Here is a 16,629-nt window from a genome sequence, read left to right on the forward strand (position 1 = left end):
AGTTAGGTGTCTTTTAAATTCTAGGGTTACAATGAGTGGGACTGGTGAGAGTTCCCACCTTTAACCCAACACTTGAGAGTTAGAGGCAGGCATCTAAGAATTATAATGAGTAAGCTTAAAAGATACTTGCAAAAGGCAGGCTGAAATTCAAAGTCCTTTGTGACCTAAAAGTGAATAATTTAAAGTTATATTTATTTTCAAATTTTCAAAAACAACTTTTTAAAAATGTTCAATTGAGAGCTACTTTTTCTATTGCCAGTAAACAGTTTGCCCCAAGAAAGATATAACCCACCAAAAAAGGAACCCTCCCAGAGTTAGGGTTGGAGCAGGGTTTTGTTTTTATCTTTCTAGAGGAATAAAAACACCATTAAAGGAATCCAGAGACCATTGGACAAATGAAACATCTGAAGAAAAAGGACAAATCATCAAGAGAAAATGTCACAAGAAAAGGAGTAAGCCGGGCTGTGGTGGTGGCGCACACCTTTAATCCCAGCCCTGGGGAGGCAGAGACAGGAGGATCATTGTGAGTTCAAGGCCAGCCTGGTCTACAAAGCGAGTCCAGGACAGCCAAGGCTACACAGAGAAACCCTGTCTCGAAAAACCAAATAGAAAGAAAGAAAGAAAAGAAGGAAGGAAGAAAAAGAAAGAAGTAAATTGGCCCAGTGGTATTGCCCACCTCTATCTTGTCTCTTCTGCCCTCTACAGCATATGTGGCAAATAATCTTTATGTGGCCCCAATTCGATTAAAAATGAAAACTGGCTTTGAGATTGGAGCATGGCTCTCTCCTTCTCTAAACCATGCATGCTTGTTAAAGGGAAATCCAGAAATCTCTGTCTCATATCAGAAGAGCCACCTGGTATGGGACAGAGAAAAACAAAAAATAAGGGACTACTGCCACTGATCTCACAACCCTTTGGTTTTCATTTGACTCTAAAACTTTTCTTAAGGTATAAATATTATCTCAAAATCTCTAAGATTACTGTGTATATATAAACTTTCTGTCATGATACTAGTAGTCAGAGTACTAACTAACTCTAGAAGCTTCATCTAACTTCCTGTATGTGTTTCCTGGTTTGAGCCTGATGCACATAACTAGGGACAGAGTTTATGTACTTTGGGTGTACTTGGTAGATTTTGGTCCTAAAACTTTTCTGAGATCTGCTGAATACAGCATTTAAAATGTTTAGGTTTTCTACCACTCTTAGCAGTAACCTTTAGGTTTCCAAGATGATGGGGCCCCCAGCGGTGCATACGCCTGGATTTTGTAAAACCAACCACTGGAAAACACTGCTCAGTGCTTCTTCTGCTGCCCGGTTCTGTGCACAGAATGGACACCTTTGCGTTAACTGTTAGGTTCTACCTGGCCAGGACTGCCACTGAGCTGACAAAGGCCACTCAGAGATCAGCTGCCAACTACAGACTGCTTAGGACATTCAAATTGCTGAGTTAATATGACATTAAAGCAAACATTTTACAGAACTTTAAAATCAAAAATATTTAATCTTAAAATTGCTAAATACAACCAAGCTGGACCCTGTAGAAAGGTTAGCAGAAATTAATTCATTTTTGTAAATACTGTATTAAAGTTAAAAATCTTTCCTTTTTTATTTAGACAAAAAGGGGTGATATAGGGACAATACGGGAACAATAGGAAAAAGGGGTTGATTATTGAATCTACTTTTATAGATCTTTGTATACTGATAAAAGATTAAGGTTATAATTGGTTACTCTGATATAAATCTTTTGTACATTGATACAAATTTAAGTATATTTTAGTTACAATATACTATGTATCAACTCTTGTTAAGGTATTGTACCTATGTAATTCTTAAAAATGCAATGTGAAGTTCTAGTATTTTTGAAAGCTACTGTCACAAACTAGTTTGGATAATTAATAAATGTAAATTAATAGTTGAACTTGTGGTTTTGTTAAGTACTAGTCTAGTTAATCACAGGTGTTTTCTAAGCCAATCAGTCTATATATAGCTAGAATCAGGTAATTCAGATATTCCAGAGATAGGTAGGTGGTCTTCAAAAACCTCAGAGATATACAGGATATGACAGGTAAAGATGTTTTATTAATTTGAGAACTTTTTGACAATGAGGCATGTCAGCTCCTGGCAGCACCCTTTCAGCTTCAAAGATGATGAGCACCAAAAAAAAAAAAAAAAAAAAAATCTCCTTTTGGAGATGGCTTCATATATGGCAAGCTAGGCACTGGGCAAGAAAATGTCCTTGCTTCCACTGTAAATAGAATACTAGACAAACTAGATGCAGAAAAGTCGACTGCGCAGCTTGGCAAGAACAAGGTAGGCAGGTCCTTCATAATGCCTGCTTCACAGAAAAGTCTGTCAGATCTTCTGAGCCAGAAGGCTGAAGATGATGCTCCAACTTTATAGAGAAATCTGGGGTGACTGTGCAGGCAGCCAGCAGTCTCTGTCATTTCTACAGTTTTGGAAGCTGTTTGTGATTCCTGTTTATTCAGGTAATATTTATCCCTCTCAGGTCTCTGATGGGGTTGAAGACTAAATAGTTATAGACTTACAATCAAGCTTAATTTGTTTATGATTTAATAAGATGTTTTAAGTCTAAGAATATGTTTTGTTCTGTTTGACTGGTAATGCAAGTTTAGATACAAAGTGGTTCAGGTACGGAACTTTGGACTCACCAAGATAGGATAGATAGTAGAACACTTTTCCCAAGGTTGCCAAATACTAATGGACTGGAAATTATGAATGTATTTTTTTACCAGATAGTATATAGTTTATTGGTGTTAGAGAAAGAGTCTTTTATTTAGACAAAAAGGGGGAAATATTGCAGGATATGTGACCCCATTGTGAACCGGAGATTGTGAACTGTAAAACCCTTTTTCTTGTTTGGTGTGGTTCAGCCCTAACATTGCACACCCTTAATACAAGAACTCTGTTTATTGTTACAGGTGATTCTGGTGTGGCTCAGCCCTAGCACACACCTTTAATCCAAGAGCTTTATGTGCAAAGGATGTAATAAAGTTAACCTAGGTCAAGAGGCGGAGCAAGAAGCCAGCTGACAGGGATGATGGAGAAAGGAGGGACTTTGAGAGAAGAGTATTTAAGACAGCATCAAGGGGGGGGGGGGGCTCTTTGGCTTTTCCTCCTGGGATGTTGGGTGAGCTGGCAAGCTTTTGGCCTTCGGCTTTTAGTTTTTGGCTTTTTCCTTTGGGGTGTGAGCTAAGTGCTTTCTCTGCCTCTGTAGCTGGCTCCTGAGTCTTCATTGGTAAAATTGAATGGTTGGGATTTTCTTTCAGAAAAACAACAGTGGCCAGTGTGAAGATGCTTTTAGGATCTGTCTTTGTGGAAATTGCTCTATGGTTGGTTAAAAAAAAAAAGAAAAAAGAAAAGAAAAGAAAGAGTTCGTGTCCCCGCATCTGTCCCTGTATTCAGTCTCTGTATCAGTCTTCCAGATGATATCAGTTCTCCAAGTTGCATTTTTGTTTAGACTCTCAGCTGGTTTTCCTTTAACTCTTCACTTTCCTGCTCAAGTGTGACAGTCCAGCAAGCCTTTACTAAGCGCCTACTGAACGCCTGGTCCTGAGATCACCTGGGTTTCTGTGAACCCACAGGGCAGGCTCGGACACAGCAGCTAGAGTGCGTGGAAGGTGAAACAGGGCTCCAGGGCCATGAGGATGCATCGCCCTCAAGTGCAAATGACAGCAGCTCATGCCCCACTCTCCAAATCCCTACTCTGTCCAAAACCGAGGGCCCACCAGCCCCAGCTCCCAGGCGCCTGGACCCAATGCACCTTCATCATCATCCTCTACTTCCAAAGCTCACGGCTCACTCTTCCTTGTCCCTGCCTCCTAGCTGATGGCTCACAAGACTCTGGGGCAGGGTGGGGAGGTACCGGGGTGGTCTTCCCACAAAAAGACTGAGATTTGCTAGAGTTGGTTGTAGAACCACAAAAAAAAAAAAAAAAAAAAAAAAAAAACACCTTGGGTATACGAGGAGACTAATTAAATGGGTCACCAGCACCCCAAGGCCTTATCCCGGACTCTCTCATCATGGTTTGAGTGAGAATGGCCACACAGCTTCACAGATTTGGTCACCCGGAAGTGCCACCGTTCAAAAAGATTAGGAGATGTGGCCTTGTTGGAGGAAGTGTGCCACTGGGAGTGAGCTTTGAGGGTTCAAAAGCCCGTGCCAATCCTGGGGTATCTCTCTCCGCCTAGAGCAGGGCCTCGCTCTCATCTACTGCTCCATCCAGGAGCTGCCTGCCTGCTGCCATGCTGATAATGGACCAAGCCTCTGAAACTGTAAGCAAGCCCCCAGGTAAATGCTTTCCCTTATGGTAGGTAGCTGCCTTGGGTCATGGTCAAGTCAACAGAGGTGTGGCATGCTACGTCCTGATAGGCTGAACATGTAGCAGGCTCACAGCATCAGTTGCTGTCACCAAGAGCAACAGCAGCACCTTCTATGCATCACCGCTTCCAATCTATGTAACAGCCTCAGTTTCCTCTTCATAATAGAAGACTGCAGGAGGAGTGTGTGTGCTGAAAGTGACCCAGGATCTGGATGAAATACCTGGGTAAGGGTCTGGGCAAGCACTGCCAGTCTGAAGTGTCCCTAAGAGGCACACACCCCCACCCCACCCCCCCCCCCCCCCACCCCCACCCAGCTCGCCATCCTGAGAGCTCCAGACCTTGCCGCCAGGCATAGGACCAAGATGCAACTCACATTGTAGAGGATGTCGGTCCAGCCCTCCATGGTGATACACTGGAACACCGTCAAGATGGCAAACAGGATGTTGTCAAAGTTGGTGATGCCAAAGTTGGGTCCTGGCCAGTACTCCCGGCATTCAGTGTCGCCCTCACACTGCCGGGCTGGGGGCTCCTTGCCACAGGGAAAGTCACCCACAGGCTCTGTATCTGTGGGGAGGAGAGCAAAGCAAACATGAAGCCTCTGCTGCCTCTGTCTCCATCACCCCCCCCCCCCTTTATCACACCTGCGTCTGCTCTGGCCTCTCACTAACCTTACAACTGCCTCCACCTGAGCCAGTGAGCTCCCCACCCACTTCTCCCTTCCTGCAGCCTGCCCACGACCATGCTCACAATCCCTTCCTCCCTCCCTCCCTCCCTCCCCGGACTCCTCTGCTTTCTCCCAGCCTGGGGAAGAGGGAGAAAGCTGATAAATGATAAGCTTGACAGATGATTATTCCATTTATTTCTCTTTCTCCAGATTGCTTGATTAAGGCCTTCAAACATACCACCATTTGAGTGTTTGTGGCCAGCTGCCTTCGCTGTGCACAGTGACAGTTCTGTTTCCTCCTTTGTAATTCTTGACAAAAGTTTTCATTTCCTTCTCTCAGGCCTCTGCAGTAACTACCAGACTAGAAGCGACTGTCTGTGACTTTTGTTTTCTTCTTTAAAGGGAAAGCTCTGAATTTACCATGATGTTTGATATTTGCAGGGATTTTTAGAGAATTTGACAAAATAACTTATTTCCGGTTTAAGAAAAGTTTTTTCTAGTGATGAATGATTTAAATTTTAGCAGGAGCGTTTTCTACATCTAACACATCTAAAAGAAATGATTCTCTGCTTTAATTATGCTTCATCCCTCAAAACATCCTGTGGCCTCATCTGTAGCAATACACCCAAAATAAGCACGTGACCCACTCCAAGCCACGCTCTCTGACCATCCAGAGCTGGCTGCCATCATCTCTCCTGGACTAAGATCTCCTCCCGCTCAGTTTGCCTCTGCTTCTGCCTCCCTGCTGCGCCAGGAGGGCCAGAAGATGCCGCCCCTCGTCCAGAGCCCTCCAGCCTTCCTACTTCCCTTACGAGGCTCAAGTCCCTGACCATGGCCCTGAAACCAAACAATGTCCTCTACCTCAGTGTCCTTCCACTCTGCACGTGTGCACTTACTGTCCCTGGAATCCGAGTGCTCTGTCTGTCTGGTAAGACAGTTGTCCTCACCTGCTCAGATCTCCGTTCAATCCCTGGGATCTTCTGCAGAGCACGCCCCAAGCTATTCTGTATTAAATGCTTTTGTTCCCTTCACAGAGAGAGGTTTTTCTAGTGTCAAAAGTAAATATCTAGTGATGTTTACTTATCTCTATTTATCAAGCTACTATAAGTTCCACCTCCCGGGTCTGGAGGCTAAGAAGCCCCTCTGGCACTGGAACAAGTGCCTGTCTCACGGGCAGGTAAATATATCTGGGGTCCTCCTTTGAGTGCAAAGCACCCCGAGAGACTCACCTGTGCTGTTGGGGAAGCAGGCCTTATGGAATTTTCCCATATAGAACTCGAGGCCAATGATGGCGAACATGAGGATGGCGAAGAAGAGCAGCAGCCCGATCTGCAGCAGGGGCACCATGGCCTTCATGATGGACTTGAGCACCACCTGCAGGCCTGCGAGCAGAGGACGGCAGGCGGGGTCAGAGGGCAGAGAGAACGCAGAGCGGATGCCCGTGCGGGCAAAACAGTCCTCTGCGGCAGAGGACAAGGGGCTCAGGGGAAAAGTGGGTGAGCAGCATCTGAAGGTGGGGGCAGACAGAAGACAAGGGACTGACTCTAGGAGATGAGGCTAGGGTGGGGAATTGGGCACAGGCGAGAAAGACAAAGGAGAATTCAGAGTCTGAAAAGGGAATGAAATACACAGAGGAAAAAGAAGCTCCCTAAAAGGGAAAGACCAGGGAATCCTGGGAATAAGGAGCAAGAGATCCTGGGGAAATAAGTACAGAGATTCCAGGGCTGGAGATTTGGCTCAGAGGTTAAGAGCACACTGTCTGCTCTTCCAGAGGTCCTGAGTTCAATTCCCAGCAACCACATGGCGGCTCACAACCATCTGTAATGTGATCTGATGCCCTCTTCTGGCCTGCAGGTGTACATGCAGGCAGAGCACTATATACATAATAAGTAAGTATAGAGATTCCTAGTAGGTCCATCTCCTCAGGAAAACAAGGGCATCATCCAGAACCAGAAGGGCTTGTCACTGGCCTAGGGCAGAGAAACTAGACAAGGAGGTTATAGCCTTAATCCATCACTCTTGCCTCTTGGCCTCTTAGACACAGAACTCACCCCTTGCCTGCACTGAACAGAACAGGAGGCCACTCAATGGTTTTCTTGGACTGGTCTCAGGACAACACAACACTGCCCAACCAGGCCCGTGGTAAGCTGAAAGCCAAATCTCTCCTGGACTGGGCTAAGGGACTAGCCATAAGGAACGGCCTGTGTCCCTCAGGCTCACTAAGGCCCCTGACTATCCTCTTGTCCATATTTGACTCCCTGAGTGACAACCCAGAAATATACCGTGGTGGCCATCTCAGTACCAGTCTCTCTGAGGCTAAGACAAGTTTGCCCTCTGCAGCCTTGGACATTCCCGGACTCTCCCACCTTGCTTGGTCTCTAACCTGTTCTTTAATCCCAGAAAATGAAGTCAAGAGGTAGAAATGCGAGTCAGGAAAAATAACAGGGCCACCCTGCGGGGTGTGCAAAGAATGAGCTGAACAGAGCCCTGCAGCGCTCTGACCAGAAACGCTCCCCATGAGCGCAGGCATTTGAATATGTGGCCCCCAGCTTCTGTGGCCCTGTTTGGTAAGGTCGTGGAACTTTGGGACACAAAGCCTTCCTGGAGGAAGTACATCACTGAGGACGGGGACAAACTGTATACCCCTGGGCCCCACTTCCAGTTTTCTTCCTCTGCTTCCTATATCACTGAGATGCGATCTTTTGACTTCCTGGCCCTACCCCTTGCTGCTATGGCCGCCTTCGCCATGATGGACTCTAACCCTCTGGTACCATAAATGAAAAATAGACTCTTTTTTGGAGTGGAGGGAGCGGGGAGAGGGGAGTTTTTCTGTATAGTCCTGGCTGCCCTGGGTTCGCTTGGAAGACCAGGCTGGCCTCGAACTCACAGAAATTCACTTGCCTCTGCCTCCCAAGTGCTGGGATTAAAGGCATGTGCCACCCTGCCCTGCTGAAGATAAAACTCTTTTGTAAGCTGCTTTTTTGGGCGTGGTATTTATCACAGCAGCAAAAGTTAACTGATACATGCCTGTTCCTCTTCTCCTGATGTCAAAAGCAGAAAGCTCAGGCAGGGTAAGGGTGCATGCAGTTCAGCGGGAGAGTATATGTTTAGTATACACAAAGCACTGGGTTCACAACCCAACACCACCCTCCCCCAAAGCGTTCAAAACACCCCCAATACTTAGTAGCCACGGCTTTGATGAGGGTGGAAGAATTATGTTGAGTCTGATAATTGTCTTAGACTTACTTACTTGGAATCCCAGACACCAGCTTCAGGGGTCTCAGCACACGCACAGCCCTCAGGGTGCGCAGGTCGAAGTCGGTTCCGGCTGTGGCAAGAATCCTAGCAAGAAGAAGGAGGAAGGATGTAAGAGTTTCCAGGCTGAGTCTATGCAGAAGCAGCACTCACTCCAGCAGCACATTCCTTCCTGTGCCCCTACCATCTAACCACAGCCCAGGGCAGCCCAGGGCCAGGCAAGAGGGACAGAACTGGGTCCTGACAGAATGCTGACAAGGGGTTTATCTGTGTGCTAGCCCTCTAGCTCGAAGACGCCATCTGAGCGGACTCTTAACCACCAGGCTGGTAGCGACTCTTACTCCAGCTGAGCCCAGGCCTGAACCACATACTCCCACATCAACCCTCACTGCACTTCCTCCTCCCTCAGAACAGACGGCAGTGTGGCGGCGGTGGACGGGGTCCTGAAGGGCGCCTGAGCCACGCCTCCCACTGCCCTTCCTCATACTTTTCTAGAACAGGGACCGGAAGGTGGATTCAGAAGACTCAGGAGAACATCATCATGGGGTGACGTCAGCAAGGAGGCTGGAACATAAGCCGAATTCATGCTTCCGTCAGATGTTTTGGTCATGGTTTTTCATCACAGCAACGAAAGGTAAATAAAACATAATGACGCGTGTCTGTTCCTCTCTTCCTGCCACCTGGATCCCAGGGGTCAACAGTAGAAAGCTCAGGGAAAACTGTCCTTCTGACTAGAGTGACTGACCAGCCATAAGCTCGCGACATTTTATGATCGTGAAGACAGATATTTTATTATTACTAACTAAGCCTAAAAACCCATGGCATGCCATCAGGAGGAAAGTAATGCACCCTGCCCTCATCTTCATCCAAACCAACTTGTTCTGTGGCAAGTGACTGCACAGAAGACTCCCGCAGCCCCAAACACTGAGCTCACATGTTCCTATTGCCTGAGTAGGCCGCCACACTGCACAAATTCCACGTCACCCAGGGACTTAAGGTGACGTAGCTCCTTATCAGCTTGAAGCCAGGCCCACTCACTGCTTGAATACATCTGACCCCGGCACAGTTGCCATGGTGATCTTCACTCCTGAGACGCTACCTTCATTCCATCACGTGCACAGAAATGACTGCAACATCACTTCCGAGCATATGGGGGGGGGGGGGCCCCGGGTCGGTCTAACAAAACGTAATCTGGTGTTAATTACTAGCTCCTGAGATCTAATTGCTGCCCCGACTAGCACATGTCTATGTACCCCAAATATTGCTGTGTAAACTTACCTAAAAACATATTCCTGTCTGACCAATAAAAAGCTGACACACCTGGGCAGGCAAATTTAGATAGGTGTGGCTAAGGTTTGAGGGCTTTGAAGACAGAGAGGATCTTGGGAGGAAAGACCAGGGGAGGAAGATGGAGAATCGCCATGAGATAGGAAAAAAGCCATGTGGGCCCAGAGGAGGAATTTTGAAGTTCCTCATGGAACGAAAGATGGCCAAACCTTAGCAAGTATTTTGGGATTGTGGATAGGAGGCAGCCCAGATAGAAACTACTGGAAGCAGATGGAATGGGACTGAGACAGGGAGTCACTGGAGGACAGTGTAGGAGGTAATATCTGCCTCACCCCAGGTAAAGGCGCATTCTAAAATACAGCAGGTGTCTGTGTCATTATTGATTATAAAAGCAGGTTGATCGTATCACCGTCATAACACTATAGCTTAATAATAGATATTCACTAGCCCATGCTTTTTATTTCACCACAACAGAAGAGCTGCTCAAAGCACTGACTCAGAAGAAAGACAGAGACTTGGCATCTAAACTCATGTAACCCCCACTCTCAGAGTCAGGCCATCCGGCACAGAAAGGGCAGGCGCTCCATAGCACAGGACAGCCACACACGCTGATCTGAGCTGACAAGCAGCCAGGCAGTAGCTGGCTCCTCCCTCTGACAAGAGCAGCATGCAGCTCTGTGGCGCGTCACATAGCTCAGCTAGCCCCACAGCCAGCCAGACAGCAACCCTACCACACATCCTGCTCTGGTCAGCCGCCCAGAAGCAACGCCCAGTACCCAAGCCCGGCTCAGGACCAGCCAGATGGTGGTCCTGCCTTTGATAGGACACCACAGAGACACTGGCTTCCAGCACCTCCAGGAAGCCATGCCCAGTCCAACAGGCACTAGGTTAGATAGAAGTTAAACGGTCCGACCTTGAAGACAGGTATTTTTGGCTAACTCAATCAGATGAAAAGGATGAAAGACGTGACCAAAGTTCCTGGGGCCTAGAGGACACGACTAAGCAAACAAAAATGTGTGTGTGGGAGTTTCAGGGAGTGAGGTACAAAAAGCACAAAAAGTGTATTTAGCAAAATAATAGCTGAAACTTTTCCTACTTGGGAGAGACAGGACATCTGAGTTGATGAAGCCATTGGCCTAATGAAACTCAATCCAAAAATACTCTCTCCAAGGCACAAAGGTTAAAGACCCTAAGGGAGTCCTACAATCCCGTAGAAAGGACTCCATTATAGCAGATTTCTCGGGGCAAACCTTGGAGGCAGAGAGATGACAGGATACAATCAGAGTGCTAAAAGGGAAAATATGAGCTACAGATACTGTACCCAACAGAGCCTGCCTCCAGAAGTGAAGAGATAAAGTCTGTCTCAAACAAGCCCAGCCCTGTGATAAAGCACTAAGGCATCCTTTATCTAGAAGTGAAAACAGACATCATGAAACACAGAAGTGTCGAGAAGATATACAGACAAGATAGGAAGAGAACATTAGCACGATGGGATCCACCAATACGACAGGAGTCGCGTATCAGTCCTTAAGTCAATCCCTGAATAGACTGGCTAAATGAATCTGAAAAGAAGCCCAACTAGCCGGGTGTGGTGGCGCACGTCTTTAATCCCTTGGGGGGCAGAGGCAGGCCAGCCTGGTCTACAAAGTGAGTCCAGGACATCCAGGGCTACACAAAGAAACCCTGTCTCAAAAAAAAAAAAAAAAAAAGGCCCAACTATATGTTGACTTCAAGAAACTCTCTTCATAAGAAAAGAGTAATTGCCTGCAATTAACTTCATGAGCAGGAGAAAGACAAAGACAATGATTGTACAGCGATGAAAGGACAAACAGCAACAGAGTACAACAGTGGCAGACATATACGAAGCCAGCACTCAACCAAGCAAGCATTTGAGAGAGATAGGCTCCACTCTAATACAGCTGAAGGTCTCAAAAATCCCACCTTACCCACGGGCAGATCATCCATACAGAAAACCAGCAAAGAAACATCAATTAAAGAAAGTTTAGAACAAGTGGGCGTACCATAGTTACAGAACATGTCACGCCACAGCTTCACAATATACATTTTTCTCATTACATAAAACATCTTCTAGGAGAGACCATACTTTTATCCATCAAAATCATATCATGTATATTTTCAAACCACGGTGGAAGAAAATTAGAATCATCAACTATGAAAACCATAAAAAAAAAACACATGAAATTAAACAACATGCTCCTGAATATTCAATGATTCATGAAGAAATTACAGAGAAAGACTAAAAGTATTGTATGACAAATGACAAGAAGAAACTGGCCACACCAGCTGGGCGTGGTGGCGCATGCCAGGCGGATCACTTGAGTTCGAGGTCAGCCTGGTCTACAAAGTGAGTTCCAGGATAGCCAAGGCTACACAAAGAGACCAAGTCTTGAAAAACCACAAAAAAAAAAAAAAAAAAAAAAAAAAAAGAAAGAAAAAAAAGAAAAAAAGAAAGAAAAGAACCAGCACGCCAAAGTATATGGATACAGGAAAGTCATCCTATTGTCCTAGGGGTAAACTAATGCAGGCTCAGCTGTTTGTGCAGAGAGCATCCCATACAAACCAGTTTCCTAAGTAGGCAGCAAGCAAAGGTAGAAGAGCACGCAGCACACAGGTGAGGTCATCAAATAGGCTGCGTAGAACATCCAGCCAAAACAAACCACTAACACCGCTAGAGTTTTCACCTTAGCGTTCTGGACAGAGGTCTCCATAGATGAAGCTTCCAGCTTCCCAGTGCCACCTTAGCTGGCATCCGTACACCACGGGATAAGCAACGCTAACCTCCGTTGGAACTGGCTTAGCTCCTAACTGTTCTCAAAGGCGCAATGTTTTTAATCCCCTTAGGCTGTTTGCTGGTCTCATTTTTCCCCTTGCCAGGGGACCAGACTGCCCCAGGACGGGAATCTTGGGAGACACTTGAGAACAGCTGGGGACAAAGAGATGGCTCTGTCATTAAAAGCACTTATTGCTCTTGTAGAGATCCAGGTTTTATTCCCAGTATCTATCTATTGGTGGCTCATTATCATATGCAAATGTCATATATTGGAGGGGATCCAACCCCTTCCTCTGGCCACTTTGAGATAGGGCACACACATATATATGGTACATATATACCTGAAGAAACACACACACACACACACACACACACACACACACACACACACACACAAAATAAATAAATAAATCTTTTTAAAAAGAAAGAATAGAATGGAGTAGAGCAAAGAGCTGAGGAGCACTGCTGCTGCAGCAGGGGGCCTGGGCTTGAGTCCCAGCATCCACATGGCCGCATACAATCACCCCTGACTCTAGTCCCAAAGCATCTGCTGACCTCTTCTGGCCTCTACAGGCACCGTGTGCATCTGCACCTGTGGCACACAGACATATAAGCACGCAAGATAGCCATATATAGAAAAATTCTGAACACCTGGTATTAGACGCTGCAGCATGTCAATGACCACAGAAATCACAACCTACAAAATAATAACTGAAAAGTCTTACTACAATCCCACAAAGAATACTATCAAGAAAATGAAAAATGTAGCCGGGCAGTGGTAGTGCACGCCTTTAATCCCAGCACTCTGGGAGGCAGAGGCAGGCGGACCTTTAAGAGTCCAGCCTGGTGTAAAAAGTGAGTCCAGGATAACCAAGGCTACACAGAGAAACCCTGTCTCGAAGTGGGGGGGGGGGGGAAGAAAATGAAAAATATATTTTTCCCTTCACCTAAATACACACACCTGTAGCTTCAGCTATTTGGACAGCCGAGGCATGAAGAGCCGATGTTCTAGGCCATCCTGGCCTACAGAGTGAGTTCGAGGAGAGCATGCACAGCTTCATGAGACCCTGTCACAAAATTAAAAGCGAGAAGAGAGCCGGGGGTGTAACTTTGTGGCAGGGTACTTGCCTAGCATGTGCCCAACCACCAACACGACAAAGAGGGGGCGAGGGAGCAATTCCAATGCGTGTAGCAGAAAACAGTTAAAACAGTGAGGAAAAATAAATTCCTACAAATTCACGCGAAAAATTATAATATGCATACCAGAGAAATAAAAAAAAAAATCACAAGAAGAAAAAAAGCTATTCGGAGGCATTGGCAGGCAGGGAAGTTCACACCCAAGCTGAGCAGGCTATGTTAAGCCGGGCGCTGTGTCTCCCAACAGCTCTGCTGGAGGAAAGAAAACCTGCAGAGTCATTTCAGAGAGCGCCTGGCTAGTTCCAGGAAATGTTCAAGTGAGCAGCTCGGTGACGCAGGAAGCCACTTCTAGCTACACAGACAACCTATGCAGGCACGTCCTGCAGCTCTTCCTAAGTCAGAAGCAGAAACAGCCTACTGCCTTTCACAAAGGGGGAAACAGTCAGGGATGCGCACACTATGGTTAAACTGGACAAGTGTGCAAAATTAAGTAGGCCCACATACACTAACATAGAAAGTGTTTAAAAGAGGGCATGAGATGCACCTCAACTGGCAGAGTCCTTGCATAGTACGCATGCAGCCCTGGGTTTGGTCAGCACCCAAATACCATAAGCAGTCCTGTGGATAAATCACAGCCTTTCTTAGGCTCCGAGACCCCAGGGTCTAATCTAAGCAAGAACCCCTCCCCAGCCCTGTGCCTGGCGCCCAGGACTAAGCTAAAACCCACAAATGGTGAATCTTCTACTCCATCTGTTGTACCGAGACAGCTTCCGTAGCGGACTTAGCACTCTAAAACCCCAGGAAGACTTAGAACTGCACACACTTCTTCTATTCTTAGTCACCAGCTTGACTCCATGAGGAATTATTAAAGCAGCTACACCTATGGGGAAATTTGTTCTTAACTGCAGCATTCGATGTGGGAAGATCCACTTCTAAGCCACATCTTTTGAGGTGGAAAGATCCACCTTTAGTCTGGGCCATGCCTTCTGCTTGCAGCCTAAACAAGGACACACAAAAAAAGACGCTTGCTTGCTCTCTTTTCCTGCTGGTGCTCGCTCTTGCTCTCACTCTCGCTCTCGCTCTCGTTGGCAAGTCTGATCCTTCACCGGCGTTGGGGCCTATGGCAGGATTCCAGCGTACACTGCAGACCCACTGAGGCACCCAGCCTCGTGGACTGAGCAACTCCGGGATAGCTGGGCCTTCTGTTACTAGCCAGTCATTGTTGGCCTGGCTGGATCACAGCATGTAAGCCAATCTAATAAATCCCTTTTCTCTCGACACATAGATTCATCCTATCAGCTCTGTTCCTCTAGAACAGTGGTTCTCAACCTGTGGGTCATGACCCCCACAGGAGTCACGCATCAAATGTCCGGCACACAAATACTATTACCATTATGATTCATAACAGTAGCAAAGTTACAGTTTTCAAGTAGCAATGAAATAATTTTATGGTTGGGGGTCATCACAACATGAGGAGCTGTATTAAAGGGTCACAGGATTAGGAAAGTTGAGAACCCCTGCTCTAGAGAACACTAATATATACACTTAGACACACTCACACACACTTATACAATATACTCACACACACACACACTCACACACACACATCATATCACATATACACTTACACATATGCTCACACACAGACACACATAAACACATACATATATACCCACACAAAAAGAGAAACAGAGAGAGAGACAGACACACACAAAGAAAGAGACAGACAGACAGACAGAGACACAGAAAGAAACATAATAAAGACAACTAAAGGCCTGTGAACTTTTTTTTTTTTTTTTTTCAAGACAGGGTCTCTCTGTTAGCCTTGGCTGTCCTAGACTGGCTTTGTAGACCAGTCTGGCCTCGAGCTCACTCTGCCTCCCGAGTGCCGGGATTAATGGCATGCCACCTCCACCTGGCAAGGCCTCTGAACTTTTGATCCTCCTGCCTCCACTGCCCCCACTTCCCCACGTACTAGCTCACAGGCTTGCATCCCCTCCATACTCCTTGTAATGAGAATTCTAACGTGGTTGTTTTTGGTTTTATTTACTATCTTACTTATACAGAGAAGAAAAACATTATTCTTCCTGTGGATTCTTCACATTCAACAGCGTGATGTGGCTGTTGCTACCTTAAAATCAGAGCAGCTGGAATCGGCCACAGCAGAATCTTATAAAAACAGAAACTGGCGGGGCGTGGTGGTGCACGCTCCTTAGTCCCATCACTCAGGAGGCAGAGTGAGTTCGAGGCCAGCCTGGTCTACAAAGCAAGTCCAGGACAGCCAAGGCTACACAGAGAAACCCTGTCTCGAAAAAACCAAAACCAAAACAAAACAAACAAAACCCAGAAACTGCTAAGAATCCCTCGTGGAGGAGGGAGTTTATGAAGCTCCCGGACACAATCGCAGTGGGGAAACGGCACCTCTTCAGGCACGGGTGAGCTGCCATCAAGTCGCCCGGACTTGTAAGTAACCCACTTAGACTCACCACCTCACCGGGGTGGACTGGGACAGAATCGTTTCTGTGGTCTATTGCTGCCCTCGCCATCCGAAATGAAAAGAACCAGACTGTCCTTTAAAAGTTGCTGATAAACCCCCGCCAAAACAGAAACAAAAAAACCCCCACACATTGTCAAGGTGATTGTCTAACTAACCACTTATAGCAATAATGACAAGGAAGAAAGCTCTGTGCCCTGAGTGGTGGCACACACCTTTAATCCCAGCACTTGGGGGCAAACAACACTCTGTTGAGTTCAAGACCAGCCAGGTCTAACACACATTCTGCAGTCAACAAGTGTTTCTTGAGTGCTTTCCATATTGTAAGTCCTCAGCCTTGAGACCCGTGACCAGCCTGCTGGATGCTCACAGCCAGCTGCCTCCCTTCTTTATTCACCTGTCTTAGCACGAATCCTGGGCAATAATACGTGTTCCATAGATTCCGGTGAAAAGGCCCAGAAATTTCTAAGCCTAATGGCAAAAGACCCACAGTAAACTTATAAAAGGGAGCACAGTTCAGTGATGTGTACATAACGGAAGCCGAAAACTAAAGAGTAATGGGGTACAGACGCGCAACGAATGAATTAAGAAGCTTTCAAAACAGAAGGCTGAGTGGCAGCTAACTAGACATTAAAATATGTAACAGGACTGGAGGGCGCAT

At 46.4% G+C, this 16,629-nt stretch overlaps 1 protein-coding gene across 1 annotated transcript in view; it reads right to left on the reverse strand.

The window, feature by feature from the left end:
- Window positions 1-16,629, reverse strand: part of Cacna1b (calcium voltage-gated channel subunit alpha1 B) — a 174,103-nt gene that overhangs the window by 132,324 nt on the left and 25,150 nt on the right. The window contains exons 4-6 of the mRNA XM_051166217.1: window positions 8,255-8,346; window positions 6,234-6,386; window positions 4,714-4,904 (exon numbers count right to left, since the gene is read on the reverse strand). Coding sequence (XP_051022174.1) covers window positions 4,714-4,904; window positions 6,234-6,386; window positions 8,255-8,346 — 436 coding nt within the window. The remainder of the gene's footprint in view (window positions 1-4,713; window positions 4,905-6,233; window positions 6,387-8,254; window positions 8,347-16,629) is intronic.

Source organism: Acomys russatus, chromosome 24 (assembly GCF_903995435.1).
Source record: "Acomys russatus chromosome 24, mAcoRus1.1, whole genome shotgun sequence".
In the NCBI taxonomy this organism is placed as follows: Eukaryota; Metazoa; Chordata; class Mammalia; order Rodentia; family Muridae; genus Acomys; species Acomys russatus.